Source organism: Salarias fasciatus, chromosome 6, assembly GCF_902148845.1.
Source record: "Salarias fasciatus chromosome 6, fSalaFa1.1, whole genome shotgun sequence".
Lineage (NCBI taxonomy): Eukaryota > Metazoa > Chordata > Actinopteri > Blenniiformes > Blenniidae > Salarias > Salarias fasciatus.
This window is the reverse complement of record NC_043750.1, coordinates 40,637,693-40,664,505: the sequence shown is the minus strand read 5'-3', so window position 1 is coordinate 40,664,505 and position 26,813 is coordinate 40,637,693. Positions and strand designations below refer to the sequence as shown.

General features: G+C 49.8%; 3 protein-coding genes across 6 annotated transcripts; 2 read left to right on the top strand and 1 right to left on the bottom strand.

Annotated features, from left to right (window-relative positions):
• Nucleotides 1-1,968: 1,968 nt before the first annotated feature.
• On the top strand, nt 1,969-9,196 carry LOC115390139 (E3 ubiquitin/ISG15 ligase TRIM25-like). 3 transcript variants are annotated; one of them, XM_030093863.1, is made up of 10 exons: nt 1,969-2,080; nt 2,370-2,973; nt 3,644-3,739; nt 3,817-4,050; nt 4,332-4,500; nt 4,745-4,837; nt 5,512-5,649; nt 5,918-5,980; nt 6,057-6,584; nt 6,617-9,196. In XM_030093863.1, exons 2-10 carry the CDS (start codon nt 2,383-2,385, stop codon nt 6,619-6,621), a joined length of 1,917 nt encoding a protein of 638 aa, XP_029949723.1. In that variant the 5' UTR covers nt 1,969-2,080; nt 2,370-2,382; the 3' UTR covers nt 6,622-9,196. The 3 variants fall into 3 exon arrangements, with proteins under 3 accessions (XP_029949723.1, XP_029949724.1, XP_029949722.1); XM_030093864.1 differs by having other exon boundaries at nt 5,921-5,980; nt 6,057-9,196; XM_030093862.1 differs by having other exon boundaries at nt 6,057-9,196.
• Nucleotides 9,197-10,347: 1,151 nt separating this feature from the next.
• On the top strand, nt 10,348-20,060 carry LOC115390138 (E3 ubiquitin/ISG15 ligase TRIM25-like). 2 transcript variants are annotated; one of them, XM_030093861.1, is made up of 12 exons: nt 10,348-10,469; nt 14,009-14,612; nt 14,913-15,008; nt 15,085-15,318; nt 15,404-15,572; nt 16,155-16,220; nt 16,387-16,530; nt 16,687-16,749; nt 16,834-16,899; nt 17,273-17,350; nt 17,980-18,039; nt 18,120-20,060. In XM_030093861.1, exons 2-12 carry the CDS (start codon nt 14,022-14,024, stop codon nt 18,689-18,691), a joined length of 2,139 nt encoding a protein of 712 aa, XP_029949721.1. In that variant the 5' UTR covers nt 10,348-10,469; nt 14,009-14,021; the 3' UTR covers nt 18,692-20,060. The 2 variants fall into 2 exon arrangements, with proteins under 2 accessions (XP_029949721.1, XP_029949720.1); XM_030093860.1 differs by having other exon boundaries at nt 16,155-16,244.
• Nucleotides 19,907-25,721, bottom strand: dgke (diacylglycerol kinase, epsilon). Its single transcript, XM_030093865.1, has 11 exons — nt 24,939-25,721; nt 23,901-24,060; nt 23,690-23,809; nt 23,347-23,490; nt 23,101-23,258; nt 22,968-23,016; nt 22,775-22,888; nt 22,617-22,688; nt 22,382-22,509; nt 22,152-22,263; nt 19,907-21,725 (listed from the first exon to the last, which is right to left on the bottom strand). Exons 1-11 carry the CDS (start codon nt 25,388-25,390, stop codon nt 21,507-21,509), a joined length of 1,728 nt encoding a protein of 575 aa, XP_029949725.1. The 5' UTR covers nt 25,391-25,721; the 3' UTR covers nt 19,907-21,506.
• Between the last annotated feature and the right edge of the window lie 1,092 nt (nt 25,722-26,813).

Here is a 26,813-nt window from a genome sequence, read left to right as displayed (position 1 = left end):
CTTTTGGGTTAAAGACAATCCACTCAAATTCTTCAACATTTGGAATTCGTTTTTGGACTACATTGGTGAAGACGGGTCCCAGGCGCTATGAAAGGGTCTGTACGGACTATCATGGACTGGACTATCTGGACACATTCATTTTTAGTTTGCCACTGCCTGCCTGATATCTTTGTTTTGCTGTGATATTTTTTGATGCATGCCTTCTGCATTTGTGTTTTGATGTTTGTGGGGGAAGTGTTCTGGGTTGTGATATTTGTGCTGTGTGTTTGTGATTTAAAAATGTTAATAAAAATATAAAAAAAAAAAAAATAAAAAAAAAAATGCTGTGGTCTTAAACACCTGGTCCGAAACTGTGGAATGATTTACCTCTGCACATAAAGCAATCAGATTCTCTTCCTGTTTTTAAGTCCCGTCTTAAGACTCACTTATTTTCTTTGGCTTTTAACTAGTGTGACACTGTCTTTTACTGAAAGGTTGTCAGTGTTGTCTTATTAATATTTTCATGTCTATTTCTATTGTTTTTATTTTGTGTCTGTACAGCACTTTGGTCAACACTGTTGTTTTTAGTAGTGCTTTATAAATAAACTAGACTGGACTGGACTGGACTGGACCTGCCTATTTGAATGTGCCTTGTGTTGCTCTCAACTATAAGAGACCACCGAGTCTATTTTTCTTTCTAATATACGTGAATTCCAAAAGATATAGATAGCTGTGTCTATGTCTATCTGAATAGATTGTGTAATTTTAGACCAGCTGTGTTCATTTTATATTTAATCTGTATCAAAGATGGTACAAATTTAGCCAGTGAGTTTTTATCTGAGTTTTCAGCACCATGGACAGCGGATGCTCTGAGATTGACAGCTGTCAGGCTGCATTTGTGTGTGTGTGCATGCGTATGTGTATTTGTTCTTCAGAACAAGTTTGTGAACTGGTTTGTGACTTTGTTCTGCTTTCTGAGGCATATAGGTTTGCTTGGCTCAATAAAAGTGAGCATTAGTGTGTTGTTTGACGGTAGGATGATGAATTGTTTGAATGGTAAAATTACTATCATAAGGGCCCATCGAGAATGCTCCGCCCCCTCTCTACTGAAACCCACGCTCTGCCTCTGATTCAGATCATGTAATAATTGATTATTAGTTAATGAAATGAGCTGGCAGCTCTTAATGAGTTGCGCAGTGTTTGTTTTGGCTTGTGATTCATATGTTCAGAATAATTAAAAAACCTGAGCATGCTCCCCTCAGCATCGGCAGCTGCACAGTGTCAGAGTGGAGAACATCAGGTTCCTCAGAGAGCAGATCGGGGACCTGAGCTGGGATGAGAAGACCTCAGCGATCATCCGACGGTCCCAGCAGAGGCTGACCTTCCCTGGAGGCTGAAACAGCCTCTCTCCCCTGCAGCATCCTCAGGAGGACCATAGATAGAGGAGTGGTCCTGACAGACTGCATCTCCACATGGTGCTCCGGCTGCAGGATGACAGAAAAACCCTGCAGACAAGAGGCGGCGGGGCTGAGAGGCTCCAGAACCGAAATGCGAACCGAACCGAAGTTCTACACACCAGACTGTTCAACAGCTTCATTCCTCAAGCTGTCACAGTGCTCTGGATAGGATCTGCACATGCACAAATCCACATCTTGATCCATTTTTTAGTGCTTTCTTTTAATTTTTAGTCTCTAATTAGTTCATTATTTGGTGCAAATACCAGGTTCCATTCTTTAAGTTGTTTAAACAGTTGGTTTAGTTTCAGGTTTAATGTTTCAGGTGTTTTTATTTCAGTGATCTCACTTATTTGTGGGTTATTTTCAGAAGGTTTCACTAGTTAGGCAGGTCAGTGACTGAACTGAACAGAACTGTTAAACTATTCATTTATCATCACCTGCAGCATAACTTCTTGACAAACTGTAGATCAATCCTACAACCGGAGCAGTGCGTGCGTGGGTGTTTGCGTGCGCGCGGAGGGAGGAGTCAGTGGTAGACTTTGACAGACTGGTGCGGGGCAGGTGGAGCAGCCACGCTGAAGCGTAAAAACCTCCGTCGCCTGCTGAAAACAGCTTTCAAAGGAGAGTTTCTGGAGGATTTGCAGGTACTGTGTCCGTCTGCTGTAGTTTTTATTGAGTGAAAACGTGATTTGTATTAAATATTCACTGTTGGCACCGAGCAATGCTGCGCGTCGGCTGTGCGTCATGACGCGCAACTTTTAATTCCTCTTTATAACCAATTTATTCTCGCTTTCAATGACGGATTTCATCATTCCGAAATAAAATGTGCAGGAATAAAAGCAAACCGTCGATTTAAAGTAGGTTTTGTTCCTGTTTTGAACAGCATGCTCTGTTCCCTTTCGGTTTCGGTTAAGTTTCGTTTCTGCGCTCCAGGTCGGGGTTGATCATGGCCTCCGCGGACGCGCCCGAGATGTCTCTGCTGAGTCTGGAGGACGAGCTGAGCTGCAGCATCTGCCTGAGCCTCTTCGACTGTCCGGTCACCATCCCCTGCGGACACAACTTCTGCCAGGACTGCCTGCTGTCCACCTGGAAGGACTCCTACAGCTGCCCGCAGTGCCGCACCGTGTTCGCCACCAGGCCGGAGCTGAAGAAGAACACGGTCCTCAGCACGGTGGTGGAGACCCTCAGGGCCAGGAGCGGCTGGAGCGAAGCCGAGGCTCAGGCCAAACCCCAGAAGAAGGTGGAGATGATCCGCTGCGACATGTGCATGGAGGCGGAGGCGTCGCAGACCTGCCTCACCTGCATGGCCTCCTACTGCGAGGAGCACCTGCGGCCCCACCGGGACAACCCGGTGTTCCGCCTCCACCAGCTGAGCCGGCCGGTCGGGGACCTGCTGGAGCGCATCTGCCCGGACCACAACAAGCTGATGGAGCTGTTCTGCAGCCAGCATGACCGCTCCATCTGCAGCCTCTGCCTCCAGCAGGACCACAAGGGATGCTCCTTCACCTCCCAGGAGGAGCAGAGGAGCCTGAAGGAGGTCGGTACAGAGGGACGCCCAGGTCACTAAAGCTGGATGTTCTCCACGATCAGGCTGTGAGGGTAGTTTGTTCATGTGATAATGTTCCCATGAAGCCAATCAGAGGTCAACCAGCAGTCTGTGGTTGCTCGGGGCATAAAACTCAGAAATCGTCTCCTTCCTCGTCTACTGACGTCTGATTCCTCTTTTACCACCATGAAGATACATGCTACTGCTGGTTCCAGTGCTTAGCTGGTTCCAATCTGACACCTCCAAAGAACCATTCAATTTTCCATCAAAAGGAACCAAGTGAGAATCAGAGGAAGACATCACTGAATCCATGATATAAAGCCCTAAAAGACCCTAAACAGTCCACATCCCATGTGGCTCGCTGATGAAAGTCTTATGGTTTGAGACCCAACTGTGTCAACAAAACTATATATTTAATATAAAATCTATTTAGTTCATCTTAAAGACACAGTTTATTCATTCTTTTTTCCACCTATGTACACAGCTGTTTACGCACCAATGCTCCTTAGTCTTTCTTTATCATGAGCTGAGGAGCTGGTGGAGGCTCCTGGCGTTCTGCTGCAGCCAGGTTCCTCCACATGCTGGGTCCCAGAGGCAGAAATGTCTTTGTTTGAGTTTCTTGTTGAATATTGTTAAAAGTGTTGCTCTTTTTTTTTTTCAGTCCAATCTGAAAGACAAGCTGAAGTTTCTGGATGGGAAGATTTCAAAGACTGAGGGCGTGCTGCTCCAGATGAAGGACATGCAGAACACACTGAAGGTAGCCCCCAGCAGGAAGGCTGGGTGCAGTTCCCCTCCACCCACCTTCCCACTGACGCTCTCCTGTGAATCTGTCAGGACTCGGCCGCCAGCAGGAAGAAGATCCTGTCCTCCAACTACCAGCAGATGCGGGATCTGCTGGTCCAGGAGGAGCGCGACGCCCTGAGCGCGGTGGACCGGGAGGTGGAGACCGGCCTGAGCAAGATCAAGATTCTGTCAAAGAAGTTCATGGAGAACGTCGACAGCATGCACAAAGCCAGAGACGACATCCAGAGCCTGCTGGCCCAGTCCCAAACCATGAACTTCCTCAAGGTGAGGATCCTGTGCAGTTCAAAGGTCATCTGGTGATCTGCTGCAGCTTTCATCCAACAGTGTCAGCAGTACACAGTCAGAAACCCAAAAACACAGGAAGTGAAGCCCGAGAGCACGCCACTCTCCAAAATAAAAGAGGAGGTGAAACGGGGGATCAGACGCAGGGCCAGGACCAGGACCAATACGATGATTATATGAACACTAAATACTGAATTTCAGATTTTACCGTCTGCTGTGCGTCCCCCAGCTGCTGCATGTGTCTTTTCTCCGTCTCTCTGCAGACTTCCTTTAAGATCCCTCAGGCTGCAGGCTTCGACCCGTACGCCCCTCGAATCAACCTGGACTCCAAGAAAGTGATTTTGTCGCAGAGCTTTGCTCCGGCGCTGAAGGAGCATCTGACGGAGCTCCTCAAGCAGCCGCTGGAGGCCCGACTCCCCATCATCAGCCCGGGTGAGCCCTCACTCTGCGGCCTTCTGGGAAATGAGCAGAGCTGTGGATTCTTAAAACGATGACAGATTAGCAGCTGTGTAAATGAAGGAGGGTCTTCAGCCCTGAGGTCAACACCTCAGGGTCCTTTGGCTTTTTGTCGAAGCCGAGGGACTTTGCATCAGTCTTCCTGTGAAACACTGGATTGTGCCAACCGGGATAAACGTGTGTGAAAAGGCTGCTTGTGTTCTCCTGTCGTGTCTTTCAGAGCCGCAGTATCAGTCGAAGCAGCAGAAAGCCGACTGGAGCAAAAGCCCGGCTTCTCAGACCACGTGTGGTCAGAAGAAGAAGGTTTCCTCAAGTAAGAACTGAGATTTTTGAATTTATTTTTTTAATTAACTACAAAAACACCAGTTTTGTGTTTTGAAGCAGTCCGTTATTGTAACTTTTGTCTACAGTGTTGTAGGTCCAACTAGTGGACCAACATGCTAACTACATCATTTTCAGTGTTTTCTGCCAACATGTGTTTATGGACGTAGTTTTCCAAATGTTGCTGTGAAAATGTTCAGAACCAAAAATGATGAGTTTTCACTTGAAACGTTGTGGAAATAGTCTAAACGCTGCAGCTTCAACCCAGTTTGTGATCCAATAGCAGAGCTTGTGTCACTTGAGATGTTTATTTGCTGAATAGGCTGATAAAGCAGATGACATGGTGTAATGTGGATTAAAGGTCACTGACAGATCAGGTCAACGGGGAAAACTTCCTCTTGCACCATGCATGATAGAGAAGGATGTGACGTTTTTCTTCTTAGAGCCGCTGTTTGGTTGTTTTGTTGTTTGAATAATTTTTCTTGAATCTAAAAGCTTTGAAGCCCCGTTTATGTGGCAACATTTTCAAGTAAAAATGGAAAACTTCCTTAGTGCTTGATGTGACAGTCGAACTAAACCACCAACACTGACTGACTTTCTGTTCGGTCTGAACAGAAAGTCTGGCCGCCTGTGTTTCTGTCTGGTGAAGCTTCTGTTTGTCCTCAGAACAATCCAGCAAGCTGGAGACGGAGGGGGATTCTGGGATGGGAGCGCGGCGCAGCTCCATGGACAACCTGCTGGAGTTCAGTTTGAAGGATAAAACCACCCGTCAGAATGCTGCAGCTGAGGCCAGAGGCAAACCAGGTACTGAGTTCAAGTCTCCCTCCTCAGCTGTGGTGCTGAAGGACTGGCAACTTCCTGCGATCAAAGCACTGAAACTAATGACTTCATGTGAATTTAGCTGTCTGCTCTTCAGTGTATTTTGAAGTATCTTCTCTTCAGTAGTGAGAGGATGCAGGTAGATTCTCTGACTTATCAAACACTGACGACGAAATAACTTGATGGCTTGTCTTTTATCTGTCACTGAGTGTATTGAAACTGTGTCCCAGCTGATTCTTCTGTCCTTCTCCAGCAGATGAGGCCGAGGTTCCCGTCTGCTTCAGTTCTGGTGAGAAGCGAAGCGAGCTTCTGAAATGTGAGTGCCGCGGCCGTCCCTCTCGTTCTCCACCTGTTTGAGTGTCTGGTTGTGAGTTCGATTCCGTGTCCCGCAGACGGCACGGTGCTAACCTTTGACCCCAAGACGGCCCACAGACGCATCGTGCTGAGCGAGGGCTTCACCGTGGCCAGCGTGTCGGACGAGCACACCAACTACCCCGACAGCCCCCGCCGCTTCACCGTCTGCTCGCAGGTGCTCGCCGCCAAGGCCTTCTCCCAGGGCCGCCACTACTGGGAGGTCCGCCTCAGCGGCAACAACTTCGTGGGCATCGGCCTGGCGTACGGCAGCATCGACCGCAAGGGCCCCGCCAGCCGGCTGGGCCGCAACGCCCAGTCCTGGTGCGTGGAGTGGTTCAACGTCAAGCTGTCGGCCTGGCACAACAGCAGCGAGACGGTGCTGTTCAACCCGGGGCCCAAGCGCGTGGGCGTGCTGCTGGACTGCGAGGGCGGCACGGCCACCTTCTACAACGTGACCGACCGGGCCTACCCCTTCCACGTCTTCACCTTCCCCTTCGCCGAGGCCGTGCACCCGGCCTTCTGGATCTTCTCCAGCGGCTCGTCGGTGTCTCTGTGCAAGCTGCAGGCCTGAGCGGCGGTGTCTCCGGCCCGGTAGCGACCTGAGCGGCGGTGTCTCCGGCCCGGAGCGGCGGCGCCACGTCCACCGGACCGTGTCTTAAAAACTGGGCTTTTCGAAAATGTGGGACATGATTCTTCCACACTTTGAAAAGCTCTGTTTGTCAAGGAGTAAAATAATTTTTTGAATAATTTCAACAGGCCCAGCATTAGAAAATCCCTCAGTGCCAGAAGGGATTGATTTCCCTCCAATCCTGCTTGAAGTGACTTTCTTGTGCTCGTTACTTCTGATTTCTCTACAGTTTAAGGGAACGAAACAGGATTTCATCCAGATCCTACCTCTGGTCAACAGTTTATAGACTATTGACCCCAGAGGAAATTCAGGTTGTCTGCTGCGTACAGATAGAATAACAGACACAAAAATGTTCATTGACATCAGCAATCATCATTTGAATTTCATTAAACTGTGTTTAGATTACACACAAGTACAGAAAAACCACATATGAGTGAATATATTGTGGTGAAAGAAGGAGGAAACTGTATGCAAGGCGTGATTTCAGCCTGTGTGAAACGTTTCATTGGTGGAGTTTTGTGAAAAGAGCAAAGCTCAGCCGGTCTTCATGTTATGTCCGTCCTCGATGGCGCTTCCTATAGGTCGTAAAGTGCTTTTCCACGGGGACTCGGGCCTCACGGCTTGGTTCTGGGCGGCGTCCCGAGCTGCTGTTGTCTGTGTTGTGGAGTGCGGCGGCTCCGACTGTTTGAAAACAGACGTGTGTTTTCGGTGTGCGAGCTGCACGGCGAGTGGCGGCGATGCTCATATGCGTCTCGGTCACCGGAGAAACAGACCAGTGTGGTGGTTCGTTCTCCTGATGGGAGATCAGCAGGTTCAATTCATTGTTAATCAGCTGATCAGATGAGAGTGTGTGAAGGAAAAGGGTGGATTTTGATCTTTACTGGATACTTAAGTGGATCAGAACCATCAGAACCAGTTTGAATTATCAACAGTGTGTGTGTGTGTGTGTGTGTGTCTGGGTGTGCTTCCTCACAGTCAGACCAGAAGTGATCATTTGTTCATGTTTTCATGTGGAGGAAGCAGCTGTAAACTGTCTTCATGTTGGACTGAGAGAAACGTCTCAATATCCTGATGAGCCGAAGCTCTTCGGTTTCACCGGGGATCTGTTCCGGTTCTGTTTTTGTCAGTTTCTAACTCAGCGGCGTGTTTGTGAGCTGTGCATTGTGGGACAGCAGCCGGCGCCCTGAGGGAAAACCTTCAGAGGCCCAGGAAGAACATGCAGTCTGCACAATGGGAGAGCTGCAGCGAGGCGACGCCGCGTCTTTTCATGGAAGTGAAATCCTGTTTGAAGGGCTCCGGCGGGGAGCAACAGGAAGTCAGAATCCTCAGCTCTTATTTTGGTAAGACTTGATACGGGAAAGTCTACAAACGAGTGAGGAGAGTCGGAGTCGACTTGCAGCCTTCGATCCTCGGCTGGGTTTTATTTAGGGATCCTGCTCATGTGCACGATGTGTTTGGGTTTCGGACGCCGTCGAGTAACTCGGGGTTAAATTATTTGTGTGACACAAAGTTTACCCCAAACCGAGAGGTGGATTAGTTCAGAGGCTCATTCCCTCTCTGTGGTTCAGCAGCGTTTGTGACTTTAAAGGATTTATTGGGAATATTTTCAGCTTTTCTTTTACCTCCAAACTGCACCACAGCCTCTCCTCTCCTGTGTGTGTCTGGAACTGAAGATGGCCTGACGTGCACGAGAGTTCCAGGTGAAAAGCCTCAATCTGACACGCTTTAAGGACGAACACTGCACTTGTAGTTTTACACCAGCCTCATCGCCGGTCTCCACTGAGCTCTTCAGGCGACTCGGCCCTCATGTTCGGGCTGCTCGGGTGGTGTGGGAAGCGGGCGGGGGGTGTCCTCACTAACCACTTCTCCACCATGCCACCCACTGATCCCACTGAGGGAACACCGTCTGGAAACATTTCCTCTTTAAAGTCACAAACCGACGCCACAGAGTGGGAGAACCTTTGAAGCAGGCTGTTTGGTGGAATAGAGTTTTAGTACAGAAGGGATTCTCTTCAGAAGGTCCAGTGACTCCGGCGCCGTGCAGAAAGTGACGCCCTTCAGCTTCAGCTGTCTCAGTTCTCTCTGGAAGAGAGAGAGTTCCTCCAAACGACTTCCCTGTATTTCCAGTTACATTCCTGTAAATCTGCACCTGAGCTTTAAAGTCTTCATGGTTTGGGGACTTTTCTTTATTTGATTCCAGATCTAAAACTTAATGTGAGTGATTTTCATAATCCAGATTACTGCTTCTGTGTTCTGCTTCAGCTCATTTTACTGAACCGTTAATACTTTGAAAATGTTGTGTATGCCAGACATGTTGTCAGGCCTTCCTTTCTTTGACAGTGTCTATAAAATCAGTAGTTAGCGCCGTTCTTCTGATTTGTTTTTCCTGACTTTTGGACATTCCAGAATGCATTTCCTGATCAGAGTGTGAATCTGTGATGCTGTTAGTGAGGCGGTTGAGCTGTTTGTGAAGCTTCATATGAGCTTATCTTACAATGTTTAGTGTTTGAGTGTATATAACCCCTCTCTGTAACCAATAAAAGCTTTTCTGTCTCTCACAAGTCTCTCTTATTTGTTATAATTGAAAGATGATTTTGGTTTGATTTTGGATGTCGTAGTTGACAGACTTCAGAAATAAATTAACTTAATGTTACATTTGCTGAGTAAGAACTCTGACAGGGGTTTTGAACCTGCAGCTCTGAAGCCTGGCTCTGGCTCTTCAGCTCCTCTCCTCCAACAAACTTCAATTCATTTGCACACCGGCCTGGTGAGAGTGTGTCCTGACAGCTGGAGGTGATGAGTGGCTCGTTCCCCGGCTTCCTGCAGCTCTTCATCATGAACCGTTGATTCCAGGGGCCTTACCTATAAAGCTTGCGGCGCACAAAACGAGCCCCAAACCTTGCGGTGCCGCCCCTCTGCGCCAAAGCAGGTACCTATATACATTTTGCGAAGGGAAAAAATGCGCGTGACTTTGCGGTCCTCACCGCCAACAAAATAGGTGCCGTACGGGACCGCACAATTCAGAAAAACTACGTGGAGACGACTAAGCAGAAGGAAACGGAATTGAAAAGCCTTTATTTGTCTCGCACGGGGAAACTGCAGGGCTGCAGCCCTCCAGGACAGGATGGACCACCTCACTCGAGGGAGGAGAACATCCCTGATGGCTTAGATGACTGAAACTCCACGAAAAGTAACAGTAAAATAGTCAAACTATAATGAAGAAACATTTTCTTAAAAGGAAAAGAAAAAAATGGCAGTATATTTAAAACTGTTGTAACAATAAGAGACAGCGGCTGTGAACTAAATAAATATAAAGAGCAAATTACTAAAACAGTCAAAACAATTCCTAAAGCAGGAAACTCATGTCAAAAAGCCAAGACAAATCTTGCAACAGAATTCATTTTTTTAATTTTTTAATTAACTCTCCAAACCGTAGCCGTGACACCTGATGAGTGAAACCTGTTTATTCTTCATTCCAGAAATTTAACATGCTTTGATGAAAAGAGAAAGAAATGCTTTAATGTTGGTTCTGACTACATTTCACTACTTGAGTGAGTTGAACTTAGTGTTCAATGCCTCTTTCCTGTAAGGCCCCTCCCCCTAAAGAGAGGACCTCTTAGGCCACGCCCATTTCATATGAGGCCCCTCCCCCTCTGACGAGGACTCCTGGGGTCACGCCCCTTCGTGTGAGGCCCCGCCCACAGTGTGCAGACGCTGTACAGTCAGTCTCAAAGTGTTCCTTGTAAAGGTTTGACTTGACCGCTGCTTCTCCAGTCTGTTCCTGGATATTGATTTGTAGCCCTGATCACGGCCTCGGCAGCAGGTTGGTGTGAGTCATGTCAGAGAGTTTGTTTTAGCATTAAAACAGCTGCGAACTGCGTCTGGACAGCAGATCAGATCAGTTTCGTTTCTGCGGAAGAGTCCTGCTGTGTTTGTACAGGCAGAGTGAAAAAGCTGTGTTTAATCAATCAATCAATCAATCAAATTTTATTTCTAAAGCGCCTTCCAACTGCCAAACGGAGCACAAGGCGCTTAACAGAGTAAAACAGAATAAATAAGTAAAAACACTTTAAGACACAAAGTACTAAAAGGGGCTAAACATCAAACGCTAAATGAAAAAGGTGCGTTTTCAGATGACATTTAAAAACATTAAGTGCAGTGATAGACTTTAAATCCAGAGGAAGAGAGTTCCAGAGCTTCGGGCCAAGAACAGCAAAAGAGCGGTCACCAAACTTTCTATATCTCGCCCTGGGGACAACCAAGGAGGTGTGGCTTGACGAGCGTAGAGTCCTGGCAGGTTGATAAATTTGCAACAGCTCTGAGATGTAAGGGGGGGCATACCCATTAGTAGCCATAAACACAAACACCAGAATCTTGTACTGGACTCGGAACCGCACCGGAAGCCAGTGGAGAGCCTGAAGGACCGGAGTAATGTGAGAGTATTTTGAGGAGTTGGAGATGAGACGAGCTGCTGCGTTCTGAACCAACTGAAGTTTATGGAGGAGTGAGAGATTCAGTCCAGCGTAAAGGGCGTTACAATAGTCAAGTCTTGAGCTGATGAGAGCATGAGCGGCCTTCTCTAAATCTGCCCGAGACAAGAATGGCTTAACTCTGCTCAGAAGCCTTAGTTGGAAAAAGCCCGCCCTCACAACAGAACTGATTTGCTTTTCAAAGTTAAGTTCATTGTCAAAAATCACACCCAGATTCCTCACAGCAGAAGCAAATTGTGGGGTGGATGAACCAAAATCTGGGGAACTGTGGGTTGGGTCAGAACTGAAGTGGATATATAAGTGGATATATTTAAACCTAGAGAGCTCTTAACTTTAACACTTTAGCACACAGTTTCTTTTTCATGTTTATTGATATTTGAACTGTATTCTATTTATTCTGTGTTCTTTGTGTGTGGAGCCACTCTACAAACAATTTAATGGAGTATTTCTATTGTGTTCATTGGAGTTTAAAGGTGCATTAAGGAGTTTTAGAACCTTAAAAATACTTATTTTCCACCATAAATATGTTCCACATTTTTAATAATGTGTACAATGTGCCCTGACATATTCATTACAAGTACCTCTAACAGCACTAAATTGTCACTTGAAAGTCACAGTGCCGGTCCGGCACCAGCATTTTTTTTGGGAGAATTTTAAAGGAATGACGCAATGCGCGCTCCCACTGACCTGATTTCCTTAAGTTTCGTTTTGTCCGCCATTACTCCGCCAGATGCTTAGTGAGCAACAACTGAGCAGGATCTTCCAGAAAGTCAGAACAGACTGGCTTCTAGCACTGCCACAGCTCCACACAGACTCCACCAGGTAGAAGAAACTTAAATCTTACTTGAGCGCTACTAAACGAGCGAGGAAGGAGTTCCTCTTTTCTGTGCACGCGAGCCACAGGGACGAGTTTTTCACTAAGCTGCATTACGCCCAAGGCCTGCAGGGGGCGCTGTTTCACATAAAACGTGCAAACTCCTTAATGCACCTTTAAGATAAATGTTAACTACACAGAAAAATAAAAACTTATTTCAACCCAAACAGAGTATATTAAATTCTGTAAAGTCGAGATTGTTATGATCATTATAATAGTCATAATATTGCTTTAAAATCTACAAAACAAAATAAATTTTCTCAAGCCATTTTATAAGAATATTGTATAGCATTATAATCATTTATCTAATTATGTTACATAAATAAATCCATATGATATGTTTTTTTTATATTTGTAGTTTTTAAAAGTTATGCATGATATTTATTCATAAGATTTGCATTTTTTGATATGATTTTGTCATGAAACATTTTTTTTAATTTATTTCTGATGTTGAAGCCTGTCAGATGTTAGTTTTTTGTGTTCTCTGAGTCAGACTCACTCTAGTGCTTAAAAGCAGTACACAGATCGTCTGTTTCTCCAAACTTCTCACCTTCCTCCTGGGAAGTTCCCACTGTGACACATTCTGTGTTTTTGGGAGAATATCAGACTTTGATTATAGCAGATAATTTCATATTGTTCAAACTAGGCCTGTCACAGTCCCATCCATCCATCCATCCATCCATCCATCCATCTTCCACCGCTTATCCGGGACCGGGTTGCGGGGGCAGCAGTCTAAGCTGAGATGCCCAGACTTCCTGTCCCCAGACTCTTCCTCCAGCTCTTCTGGGAGCGTGTCCTGGGTCTTCCCCGGGGTCTCCTCCCGGTGGGACATGCCCGGAACTCCTCCCCAGGGAGGCGTCCAGGAGGTTCCATCCTAAACAGATGCCCGAGCCTCCTCAGCTGGCCCCTCTCGATGTGGAGGAGTAGCGGCTCTACTCCGAGCTCCTCCCTGGTGACTGAGCTTCTCCCCCTGACTCTAAGGGAGCACTCTACCCTACAGAGGAAGCTTATTTCAGCTGCTTGTATCCGGGATCTTGTCCTTTCGGTCATGACCCAGAGTTTATGACCATAGGTGAGGGTGGGAGTGAAGATTTACCGGTAAATCAAGAGCTTCGCCTTTCAGCTCAGCTCCTTCTTCACCACAATGGACCGATACGACTGCATCACTGCAGCCGCTGCACCGATCAACTCCCCCCCTAGGCCAGGGTCTTTCCACTGACCTGGAGAGGGCAGACCACTTTCTTCCGTTCAAAGACCATGGCCTCAGATTTGGAGGTGCTGATCCTCATCCCTGTCGCTTCACACTCGGCTGTGAACCGCCCCAGTGCATGCCGCAGGTCCAGGTTCGATGGAGCCAACAGGACAACATCATCTGCAAAAAGCAGAGACGAAATCCTGTAGCTACCAAACCGGACCCCCTCCGGCCCCTGGCTGCACCTAGAAATTCTGTCTATAAAGATTATAAACAGAACCGGTGACAAAGGACAGCCCTGCCGGAGTCCAACATGCACCGGGAACAGGTCCGACTTACTGCCGGCAATGTGGACCAGACTCCTACTCCGGTCATACAGAGACCGGACGGCCCTGAACAAAGGGCCCCGGACTCCGTACTCCCGAAGGCCCCCCCCCCCCCACCAGATACCACGAGGGACGTGGTCGAACGCCTTCTCCAAATCCACAGAACACGTAAACTTGGGTGAACTCCCATGAACCCTCGAGCACCCTATGGAGGGTGTAGAGCTGGTCCAGTGTTCCACGACCAGGACGACAATCTCATTGTACCCTTGTGTTGCACTGATTGATTTAATTTGCTGAAATCACAACATCCTGGATGGATGAAAGCTTTACATTAAGGGCTTGAAAAGCAACGTGACAGAATTTTAAACATGTAATTCAAAATACAATGAATGATTAAGAAAAATCAACCTTCTGTCAGCTCCAGTATTAACATCATTGATTGATTGAACATCAGTATTGTTGCACTTCCATGCGCTCCAGGTCGGGGTTGATCATGGCCTCCGCGGACGCGCCCGAGATGTCTCTGCTGAGTCTGGAGGACGAGCTGAGCTGCAGCATCTGTTTGGGCGTCTTCGACTGTCCGGTCACCATCCCCTGCGGACACAACTTCTGCCAGGACTGCCTGCTGTCCACCTGGAAGGACTCCTACAGCTGCCCGCAGTGCCGCACCGTGTTCGCCACCAGGCCGGAGCTGAAGAAGAACACGGTCCTCAGCACGGTGGCGGAGACCCTCAGGGCCAGGAGCGAAGCCGTCACGGCCGACGCGCAGATCAAACTCCAGAAGAAGGTGGAGACGATCCGCTGCGACACGTGCATGGAGGCGGAGGCGTCGCACACCTGCCTCACCTGCATGGCCTCCTACTGCGAGGAGCACCTGCGGCCCCACCGGGACAACCCGGTGTTCCGCCTCCACCAGCTGAGCCGGCCGGTCGGGGACCTGGCGGAGCGCATCTGCTCGGACCACCACAAGCTGATGGAGCTGTTCTGCAGCCAGCACGACCGCTCCATCTGCAGCCTCTGCCTCCAGCAGGACCACAAGGGATGCTCCTTCACCTCCCAGGAGCAGCAGAGGAGCCTGAAGGAGGTCGGTACAGAGGGACCCCCAGGTCACTAATGCTGGATGTTCTCCACAGGCTGCGAGGGTAGTTCCCTGCCTATCATTCTGCTTCTCTTATTTGAGGTTTTTCCAATCTGCCATTCCCCTCTCTGGGTTTTCCTTCTACCAGAGACAGCTTTGACCCTGATGTTCCACATTATACTGTTGAGGAAAGATGTTTTCTTGAAAGAAGACCTCGTCTTCTTCAACACTTTGCTGCCTGTTCAACACACTGGTCCATCTGTGTCCGTTCTGCCTCGCCTCTCTGATCCGGATTCGTCTTTACAGTCTGATTTCAGAGGCAAGTTGACTTCACTGAACGAAAAGATTCTGAAGACCAACACCGTGCTGAATCAAATGAGTGGCGCACAGAGCCAACTCAAGGTAACGTCCACACATGTCATTAAAAACATCCAGAGTTCCTTTTAAAGATGTATCTCTACTCGTTTTTAATCTTCAGGAAGCTGCAAATGAGAAAAAGAAAGCCCTGGCTGCCGTCTATCAGCAGATTCAGGACATGTTGTCTCAGGATGAGCGTGAGGCCCAACGCGAGGTGGACCGTGAGCTGGAGACTGGCGAGAAGAAACTTCAGGAGGTCATGACGATGTTATCGAAAAACTGTGAGAAGATGGCAAAAGCCAGAGAGACAATCACCGGTCTGCTGGGTCTGTCCCAAAACATGAGCTTTCTGCAGGTGGGCCAAACTTTGAAGAGGAAACACACATTAGAGCCATATTAAAGCACATCCCATCAGAAAACTCTTCCTTTGGTCTTTACAGGCTTCGTTTGAACTGCCTAAAGCGGCGAAAACTGAACCTCACGTGCCTCGAATCAACCTGGACTCTGGAAAGGTGAAGGCCTCGCAGGCGTTTGCTTCCGCCCTGAAGGAGAACCTGACGGAGATCCTGAAACAGCCTTTTGAGGCCAGATCAGCGCTGCTGAAACCAGGTAAACTCCTGTATGACAGGTTTCATCCTGACTTGGATGCAAAGCGCCAAAGAGAAAGGTGATATCAAAACATGTTTCGGTCTCTTTGCAATCTTTTGTTCCCAATTTCTACCTGCGAGAGGTTCTTCACACAATCCAAAACCAATTGTTTGAGGCTGATAGGTGACTTTACATCTCCTGACAGAGTGTGTCTGTGTGTGTGACTGCTGACGTGTTCTGGGTGTAACCTGCCTTCACACAGTCAGCATTACGTAACGTCATGTGGTTCAGGACTGGTCTGACGGCTTCATTCTGGTTTTCTTTAGTGTCTCGTATGGAGCTGCTTTTGTTAACGGTTCAGGACTTCGGTCCTGTGGTTCACGGTTCGATTCTCCATCTCATCTGGTCCATGCGTTTAAGTGTTCAATGGACAAGACTTCAAACCTTCCAGCATTTGGCGTTATGCATGAATGGATGAATGTGACGAACAGTGTGAAGCAGCTTGAGTTGCAGTAAAGATAAATTCCACAACTCAATCTGTGACAGAACACAATGTAAGTGAATAAGGAATTCAAAATAAATCAACATATCTACCTTTCACAGGTGAAAAGGCATCAAATCTTTCTGGATCGCCTAAAACCAAAAGTACCCCACCGAAGTCAAAACCTGGTAACTATGTGAATCTGCTGGTTGGTACGATGATTAGGTGGATAAATCACGATGTTTTGATCAGTCAGCTTCAGCTGAGAAGTGTCGCGTGGTGGGTGATTCTTTACAATGTCATAAAACTCCTGCAGCTGCTCAGTCGCTCCTCATTTCTCCTCGTGCGTCGCAGAAGCAGTAAAGACGCCGCAGAGAAACCGGGCAAGGTCCAAAAGTCCAGGTCGTCCCCTCATTCAGCCACACCTGCAGCCACACGCATCTTTTGGTCAACCCCCGGTTGTGTTCATGGGGCCGTACTTTAAAGGACCGCTGCCAGGTGATTATTGTAAAAACACACTCTGGAGGCTGTCACACTCACAGTCGTCTCTCACACCCGTACTGTCCATCCACTGAGCAGTCTGTTGTGGAAACAGAATGAAAGTTGGTCGCTGAGGCCTCCTCAGGTTATCAAAAGCCTGCCAAACGTTTTCAGGTGAAAGACCACAGCCACCAGCAGTGTTCACCGCTGTGGAGCCTGGAGCACCGCAGGAATATGGTAGGAGATCGGCAGATGGTTCGTTACAGGCGTCGTGAGTGTGTGTGTAGTTGACGGTGAGTTGCATTGTTTCTCACCCTTCAGGGATGCCATGGAATCCGTTTCAAATTAAGGTTCCCCCGCCGCCGGGCCAGAGGATTAAACCTCCAAGTAGGAAGTCTGAATCTTGTTCTCAACTCAGAAATAACACACAGTTTAGGAAATGCACCATTTCCAGGTTTACTGGTTTCTCTTTGTCACATTTCTGTGCGCTGCCATGCTTCATATTTTGGGCATCAACCAAGTGTGTTGATGTTGAGTATTTGACACACTCCTGTTGCAGAGCTGCTGTCTCTCACTGTTACTGAGTCCACTGAATCCTGAACTGACTCCATAACATGAGAGGTGCATGTAGCGCTAGCATTAACTGTGTAGCTGCGATTAGCATTAGCATGCATGGGAGAAAGTTAGATTGTTTCTAGGAGCAGCTGGTAGTTTGTATTTTTTTTCTCTTGATGAATTCGAAATATTTTCCATATTTCAGAGCCGACCGGTGAGGACAAGACGTCTGGTGGAAGAAACAGATTTCGAACTTCTGCAGCTGAACCCAGAAAGAAAGCAGGTGCACATCTGATTCAGTGACAAATGTTACTGGAAGCAGAGCCCAACCAGCTTCAGCCCAGCTTCAGCCTCCGTCCTCCTCCAGCCTCCGTCCTCCTCCTCCCGGCTTCAGCCTCCGTCCTCCTCCTCCCAGCTTCAGCCTCCGTCCTCCTCCTCCCGGCTTCAGCCTCCGTCCTCCTACTCCCGGCTTCAGCCTCCGTCCTCCTCCTCCTGGCTTCAGCGTCCGTCCTCCTCCTCTCGGCTTCAGCCTCCGTCCTCCTCCTCCTGGCTTCAGCGTCCGTCCTCCTCCTCTCGGCTTCAGCCTCCGTCCTCCTCCTCCCGGCTTCAGCCTCCGTCCTCCTCCTCTCGGCTTCAGCCTCCGTCCTCCTCCTCCCGGCTTCAGCCTCCGTCCTCCTCCTCTCGGCTTCAGCCTCCGTCCTCCTCCTCCTGGCTTCAGCGTCCGTCCTCCTCCTCTCGGCTTCAGCCTCCGTCCTCCTCCTCTCGGCTTCAGCCTCCGTCCTCCTCCTCCTGGCTTCAGCTTCAGCCTCCGTCCTCCTCCTCCCGGCTTCAGCCTCCGTCCTCCTCCTCCCGGCTTCAGCCTCCGTCCTCCTCCCGGCTTCAGCAGGTCACTCTTGTTGTCTTGTGTTGCAGAAACTGCGGACGCCCCTTCAGATTTCAGTTCTGCTGAGAAGAGAAGCGAGCTCCTGAAGCGTGAGTGTCTGTTCGCTCGGTGTGACTGGCGGTTTTGGTTCGTCCTCCGGACTGGATGTTGTTTGTCCCGTCTCCTCCAGATGGCGTCATGCTGACTTTTGATCCAGACACGGCTCACCAGCGCGTGATGCTGACCGACGCCTTCACCCGAGCCTCCCTGTTCAAGGAGCAGGCCCGCTACCCCGACCGCCCCCAGCGCTTCGACGTCTGCACCCAGGTCCTCGCCACGGAGAGCTTCTCCCAGGGCCGCCACTACTGGGAGCTGCAGCTCAGCAGCCTCAGCTTCGTGGGCATCGGCCTGGCGTACGGCAGCATCGACCGCAAGGGCCCCGCCAGCCGGCTGGGGCGCAACGCCCAGTCCTGGTGCGTGGAGTGGTTCAACGACCGGACGTCGGCCTGGCACAACGGCAGCGAGACCCTGCTGGCCAGCGTGACCCCGAAGCGGGTGGGCGTGCTGCTGGACTGCCAGGAGGGCACGGCCACGTTCTTCAGGGTGGCGGACCGGGCGTATCCCTTCCACACCTTCGTGTTTCCCTTCACTGAACCCGTCTATCCGGCCTTCTGGATCTTCTCCAGCGACTCCGTCATTTCCATTTGCAAACCGCAGAGTGAGCGAACTGAGCGCCATCCCGGCAGACCGCTGCTTCTTTAGAACTCCAAAACCTCCTGGCTTTCTGGTAAAGAGGGGAATATTCATGTGTGGTGAAGCGGGGCAGTAACCAGACTCTGGGTTCTCTGGTGTTGCAGGTTGCTGGTTTATTCCTGTGGTCAGGCGCTCATGAGCCTGATGGTTTGTCACTTTATGATTGACTTTATGGTCAGCAGCAGACGACGGGCGTCATGCGTTTGGTTTTTTTAAATGCAGAAGGTGCAGTAACTTCCTGCACGGTGCAGGAGGTAAGATTTAAGTCAATGGCGTGAGATTGAAGAGTTTACTGCGTCGCAGCGTCCCGAGACAGCCAACCAGCTGCTGGGCTTTCATCTGCTGAAGCTTCGTGTTGAGAAATTCATGCAATCATAATCAAGCTGAACCTGTAGCCGAACAGGCTGAAGATTGGAATGAAAAAAAAACTGATAACTGGGAGGAATCAGATAATTGAAAAGATTCAAGGAATAACTAGATCAACTATTTGTTCTCTTTTCTCCTATGTTCATTAATTGATGGGAGACTTAAACTTCCTGCTTCTTTCAAAACATCACTCCTGCTTGTTTTTGTTTTTTTTCGTCTTTGCAGGAAGAAAAAAATGCATCAGATTAAACCTTGAGAACGCTAAAGAAACTTCTGCTTGTTCAGAATACGATCAGGAAGCGGAGATAATCTGATGAAGTTTAATGGAGTCGATCAGAATCAATCCACTGTGCTGTTCACCTGGACTGACCAGAAACAGAGTTGGGTTTAGGGTTTACATGAACAACAGTCTAATCTGATTACAGACCATGTACAGTGGATACAGAAAGTCTACACACCCCTGTTGAAATGCCAGGTTTTCGCGATTTAAAAACTGTTTTTTAAAAAAGATTTAAACAGTTTTTTATTTTCTATTTTTCCCTTTTAAAAGTTTTGTTTTTTTCCCAATTGCCTTGTGGAAAAAGGTGGAAAAAGTTGTGAAATTATTTGTCTTGCTATCTTTTTTTTTTTTTTACATCATGAAAACCTGGCATTTCAACAGGGGGAGGTAGACTTTTTATATCCACTGTAACATCGCATGAAATATCTATATTTCTATTTCTATGGAATTTGGGCTCAAGCCATCTTTAAAAGTTGGAACTTCGTGTAGCTGATGAGTGACTGTGGTGATAAATGATGGCCAAATCAACAATACATCCGAATCAATTCAAGGTCTCCAAATCACACAAAAACACATGGTTATATATGAAAATATTTATGGGAACGTCCTCAAATTCAGAAGATCCACTCTTTACATTCATCTCCATCAAAGTCTGATTTTATCATCAGTCGACCATCGTTTTGTAAACAATGTTTAACATGATTGTTATCAATAAAAGCTTGTTTTCTCCCACATGCGCTTTCTTTGTCATTTCGGTTTCCATTTCTCACCGGGTGCTTCCTCGGGCCACGTCTTTTCCCAGCATGAAGACAGAAGCAGTGAAAGGATGAAGTAAGCTTGTGCGGACGACATGCGTTCAACCGGCGCGGGAAGATGAAGCTTCTGAAGAAAAACACCAGCACGTTTCTAACACCCTGTACAGACATGAGCATCGTCCAACGCACAGGAATCCAACACCAAAGCATTCTGACACGAGGAGAAAGGTGAAGACTTTAAACACACTTTGAATAAACGATGTGGGCTCAGTTCACTCTCCAGGAAACACTGCGGGGAAGTGTGTGAGCCTCCAAAGAGCTGAAGTAAACCCTCGGATCTGAACCGGCCCTCACTGTGGAGAAAACACACTTTCTAATGATCCCAGTGACTCACACTCCTGAAGTGTGTTTAGGTTTTCAGCCAAATGCTGTTTAATGTGACAGATTTTAAAGATCAGGGTTCAGCCTGCAGCTGAAGACTGTCGTAACATCTAAACCCCAACTGGAACTAATGTCTCCTGCATGAATGAAAACTGTCCTCTAATCCGAGTTCCTGAAGGCATCACAGGTCAGCTGGACTGGAACCGAGGCCGCCGCCTTGTGGTGGCTGTGGGTAAAACAGCGAGGACCCGGTTCAGCGTAATCTCATCAGGTGTCAGTGTAGGAGCTACAGCAGTGCAACGCAAAATATGTAAACAACAGGAAACAAGTGGGAAAGGGAAGGTTTGGCTTTCAGCAGCGATGTGGATTAAATGAAGAAACAACTTACTATTTAAACTAGTCACTAGTTAAAGTTACTGAAGTATCTGAGTTTGACCTTCAACATCCAGATTAGAGCATCTTCCTCCCTGTAACATCCAGATTATAGAGCAATCAACTACAAATACTGAGTAATCTGTACATTTTTTGGTGAATCTGAAATAACGGACATATATTTTGGGATTGAAGACACTTCTATAATCTGCTATTTTAAAACTGTAACATTTAGTTGGTTTCATTCTGCAGGTTTCTAAACTGGCGGGCTGCTAAAAGGAACACAGGGTTTACTTTTCAGTGGCAGCAGATAATCCAGAAGCTTTCTATTAAAGTGAACACGAAGGAAACGTCCTGCCTGGCTTTCAGACTGGAGAGCTCAGTGGCCTGGAGGCGGTGAACCAGCAGGACGTCCAGTGTTTGACCAAACTGCAGTCCTACCAGGGACGCTCCGGCCCAGGCATCCACTCTGTGCTGCTTGGAGGTTCAGAGGTTGAGTCTGGCATGGCTTCAGGCCAAATGAAAACACGGCAGAATAAATAGAGCGGAGTGGAGGATCTATGGCACGAGCGATCAGTGCAAACCCACAGCAGGACATTCAGCTGCTCCTCACCTGGGAGGGCAGGACCCTGAACGCATCACCTCCCCGCCGAGCCCCGGGGGGAGCAGGTCAGGCCCGGGCGGAGGCCGGCCCCGGCCCCGGCGGCCGCGGGGAGTCGCCGGGGGCGGGGCTCTCCGGCTCCGAGGCGCTGGACTCGTCGTCGGTCTGCTCGGCGCTGTGGTACAGCATCAGCGCCTGCGTCTTGTGAGTGATGGTGACGGTGCAGGGGCCCTGCGCCCACGGCTCCCCGTCCACCTGCATGGGCATGGTGGAGCTCCGCAGCACCAGCTGGACACACACACACACACACACACACACGTCAGAGGAGGACTCTCTTCCAGCACATTCATCTTATCATAAAAAGATAAACTAAACAATCAGTTCTCTGGACCGCCAGAATGTAAATAATATCTCAATGCTGTATTTAACCTTGAACTTCCCCCCTTCACTGCATGCGCGTGTGTGTGTGTGTATGTGTGTGTGCGTGTGTGTGCGTGTATGTGTGTGTGCGTGTATGTGTGTGTACAGCATCAGCAGTAACAATTTCCCCATAACTGAATGTAATGAGGAAACATGAGCTCTGCAGAAGCTGATTAATCGCATTAATCAGATTAAAGCCTCACGTGCTGCTCTGTTCTGAACGGCAGCCTGAAGCACTTTCTCCACACACACTCCATGACGCAAACAGTGTGTGTGTGTCAGTGTGTGTCTCACCCGGACGGTGTGTGCCTGCCCCAGCCGGACCGGGTTGGCCAGCTTCACCTGGATCTGGGCGCAGTGGAAGGAGCCGAACACGCCGACCACCTCCAGCAGGCCGTCGTCCAGCCTGCCGGGGGGGGGGGGGGGGGGGGGGGGTGGGGAAGAGAGAACGGCTGTGAAGGAAACGTCTGCAGCCTCGACTCCAGAGCGAGGAGCAGAGGAAGCAGAGCGGCGGATGCACTGACCGGGTGGGCGGGCAGGGGCTCGTCCCCATCCCCTCCCACAGCCTGCAGCCGCCGCCCCAGTAGCCGATGTTACAGACGATGATGCCCTCCAGGCTGGGCAGCGCCACGCGCTCGCCGTCCAGCTCCAGCTGCAGCGCACACACACACACACACACACACACACACACACACACACACACACACACTGATAAACCCTTCCGTTCCACCCAGACGCAGCGCCGGCCTCCTGCCGTACCTCGATCCTCTTGTCCAGGTCTTTGCACTCCTGCACCAGACAGTCTTTGGTGCCGTACAGGAAGTACACCGCCTGGACAGGAAGACACACACAGCAGCACTTCAGACCACACACACACACACACCCTCTGCGGCTGGTATTTGTGTGTTCTGGCGGACCTTGTTGATGATGCGGCTGGAGAAGAAGGACGGCGTTTTCTCGCGGTGCGTGTGGAAGTTGAGCGCCATCAGCGCGTCGGGGCCCACGGAGAAGTAGTTGTTCATGGAGAGGACCTGCAGGGCGCCACGTTTCGGGTCAGCGACCGCCGGCGTGCCGCCGACACCCCCGGCGAGGCGCCCGGCTCACACTCACCTTGGGCTTTCGGAAGTAGTTGCCTTTGGACGCCACCTGCACCTTCCACCTGGGGCGGAGAGGACGGAGGACAGACGGCCGTCAGAGCCGGCAGAAGGTGCGCTTCTAGCTAGCAGCCGGAAGCCCCGCCCACCTGTCCATCTGGACCACCTCGGCGTCCAGGACGTTGCGGAGGACCTGCTCCACGGGGATCTCGCCGGCGTACCCCGCCCCCCAGCCCAGGGTGTTGGACAGGTCGTTCCCGGTGCCCAGGGGCAGGATGGTGACTCTGGGGAGGAACTGGTCCTGGCCCTGACGGGGGAGGGACACGGGTCTTCAACAGGTCGGCTCGGGGACGTGGGGACATGTGGGGGGGGGGGGGGGGGGGGGGGGGGCTCACCTTCAGCCTCATGGTGTCAATGGCGTCCAGCACCCAGCCCACCGTGCCGTCCCCCCCACAGACCAGGACCCGGACGCTGCCGGGGGGCAGCAGGGTGCAGAGCTGCAGGGCTTTGGAGGGGGACAGCTGGGACAGGTCGAAGACCTGGGGGGGGGAGGGGGGGGGGAGAGGATCATGTGGAGGAGGAGGGACTTGAGTCCACTGCTGCTGGATGACGTCCGTCTCGTCTTCTATCCCAGCCTGTTCTGACAGAACTACTAAATCCAGCCTCCTAAAAAGACACTAGAGCGCACGAGGGTCCGTCTGTGACCTCTGACCTGAGGAGAGGGAACCACACACTGACCTGCACCGGGTTCAGGAGGGTCCGGAACTCCCCCAGCAGAGCCTCCCCCATGTTGTTACCGCTCCGAGTGTTGGCCAAGACCAGCAGGGGCGTCCAGCCGCGGCCGCAGGTGGAGCCCAGCTGCAGGGGACAGGGACACGAGACCTTTATTCTGAAAGGTCTCAGGAAGCCGCAGCAGGAGGGCCGAGGGTCAAGGGTCGCGGGCCCGTACCTTGCTGTACTCGTCGGGGTTGCGGCGCCGCAGCTTGTTGACCCGGTAGAGGTAGTGAGGGGGGATGATGAGGCTGTGGAACTCGCCCAGGTCGCACACCTCGCCGTCCGCCAGGCTGTCCATGCAGTCGTCGTGCACAGTCCTCTGGCACCACACACACCTGCAGAGACACACACACACACACAGATCGATTCCCAGGAGCTCCGGATCAGAACACACACCTCAGCGTTCCTGCTTCAGTTCAGAGTGAGGATGGTTCTGGCTCTCTTCAGGATGTCTGGTGGATTCAGAGAGGGACGCTCCGACAGCTAATTAAAGCTCATGAGCAACAAATGAAGTGATTATCCTGTATTATATATATATTTTTTTTCCTGTAAGAAATGTAAGATCTGCATGATTTTGACCAGAAATGATGCAGACCTTGTATTTTCATTATACAGATTTCTGTTTGGTTTTCTCAGTGAGTTTACTATGCATGAGCAAAGGTGAAGTAAAAATAAGCACAAGCTGCAGGTAATGTGTCTGATTCGCTCTGCGGTGGGAGAACGTGACGGACGGTCCATTCCGGCAGACTGACGTGAAAGGTCGCATTATGACATGAAAACCTGGCAGGATTAAACACGCTGGCTGTACTCAGCCTGGGCGGGCAGGCCGGGGGAACGCTTCATCCAGCAGATTAAAGACCGCGGGATGGGAGATTATTCACTTCAGATTCATGTTACAGGAGCTTGGATGGTGGTTTGTTTTTAATTCCCTGTTTTTCTCTTTCAGCAGATGTTACAGCTGCTTCCATCCATCCGTCGCTCTGCAGAGATTTTTTGATTGAAATCTACTTTTTAGAAACATGATGAGTAATTTCCCTGGCTTCCATTTCTATCATTCATCCTCATTACTGTCGTGCGCAGTTGAGCGATGATGGGTAAATAATGGATCCTTCATCAGTGCTTTAGGATAAAGTTCATGTTAGAAACAAGACAATTTAAGGCTGAGCTCAGTGTTTCCATCCTGGAACCCGCCAGCTGACATCCCCGCAGCTACCTGAGGTCGCACAGTTTGGGCTGAGTCCCGCACTGCTGCGCGCACACCGCGCAGTAGCTGGCCAGCGGCACGTTGCCCCGCACCCAGCGGTGCTGCGGGGCGCCGCGGGGCCCGCACGGGGCCAGGATCTCCTTGCAGGGCAGGCCGCGGTCGGCCCGGCGCAGGCACAGCTCGTCGGCGCAGACCCCGCAGCAGTCGCAGAAGGCGCCCCGCAGGATGTGCTGCGCGCACACGCAGCAGTAGGTGGGCTTGTTGAACAGGTCCGTGTAGCTCCAGCCGTGCTTGCTCTGGCGGAAGAAGTCCTTCATGTGCGTCCGGCGCTTGGAGCGCTGCGCGCTGCACCACAGCGTGATGATGACCGGCACCACGACGGCCAGCGACGTCCAGAACAGCAGCGTCCACTCCTCCCGCGAGCCGCGGCCGTCCCGCGCCCCGCCGCCCTCCCCGCACATCCTGCGGGACGCGCGGCAGCGGAAATCAGACCCGGGCACCGGACGGGGAGCGGCTCTGCGGGGGAGGCACGGCGCGTGTCGCCGCGGTACTCATGCTGTCACTCGCCGAGCTCAGTGTTGACGGACGGAGACGTCAAAGCCCGCGCTGGGACGGAGCCGTTCACGGCCGAGCCGACGGGAAGCCTCCTCAAAGATGATCAGCGCGGCGAGATGGTTCGCTCTGCACCGGAAACGAGTCGTGCGCCCTTCCGGGAAAAGGCGAAACGCACCGGAAACGATTCCTCCGTCACAGGCTGACCGAGATATCCCAGCAGAGAGACTCGGAAATGTTGTTGATTTATTAAAACTGGGTTTAGAGCAGTGGTTCTCAAGTAGTCTGGCTTCACTAGCCGACAACGATCCATGCTGAATAGTTAAAGGATGCAACCAGAGGCGGAGCGTGGGTCTCAGTACAGAGGGGGCGGAGCATTCAAACAATCCCTCATCCTACCGTCAAACAGCACACTAATGCTCACTTTTATTGAGCCAAGCAAACCTATATGCCTCAGAAAGCAGAATAAAGTCACAAACCAGTTCACAAACTTGTTCTGAAGAACAAATACACATATGCACGCACGCACACACACATACACACAAATGCAGCCTGACAGTTATCAATCTCAGAGCGTCCGCTGTCCATGGTGCTGAAAGCTCACTGGCTAAATCTGTACCATTTTTGATAACAGCTTAAATATAAAATGAACACAGCTGGTCTAAAATTACACAATCTATTCAGATAGATATAAACACAGCTATCTATATCTTTTGGAATTCACGTATATTAGAAAAAAAATAGACTCTTATAGTTGAGAGCAACACAAGACACATTCAAATAGGCAGGTGTTTAAGACCACAGCATTCTGATCAAGATAATATTTTTGAAGGTTTCACTGACTCACCAGTGGCTCAGATGTTAGGTTTTGGGTAGTACCGCTAGCAGCTAGCATAGTGTTTAGCATACTGTTTAACTTCCCTCCAAAGAGTTCAGATCAAGTGCAAAAGAAAAAAACTTGTACATACTGCACAGCCAATCAGCTGGCTTACAGCTCTGATGCATTCATAGACAGTCATAATGTAAGAATTGGCAAATTGGAGCCCATAATCATATGGTATACCTTCTGGCACACACTGCACATTTTATTATAATAATATATTTCCGATTAAATGTGAACACATCACATGAAATGGGGCTATGACCCTGTGGGCCCTGGGGCGGCCGCCCCCTTGCCCCCACTCTGGCTCCGCTACAGGATGCAACACAAAACAATATTTTATGAACAGAAAATGTAATATTCTCATTTTTATGCACAAATAAGAAATAAAGTAAATATACACGCGGAGGAAAAACTTTTAAACAGTGAACCCGTGATCAAAATAATTTTTA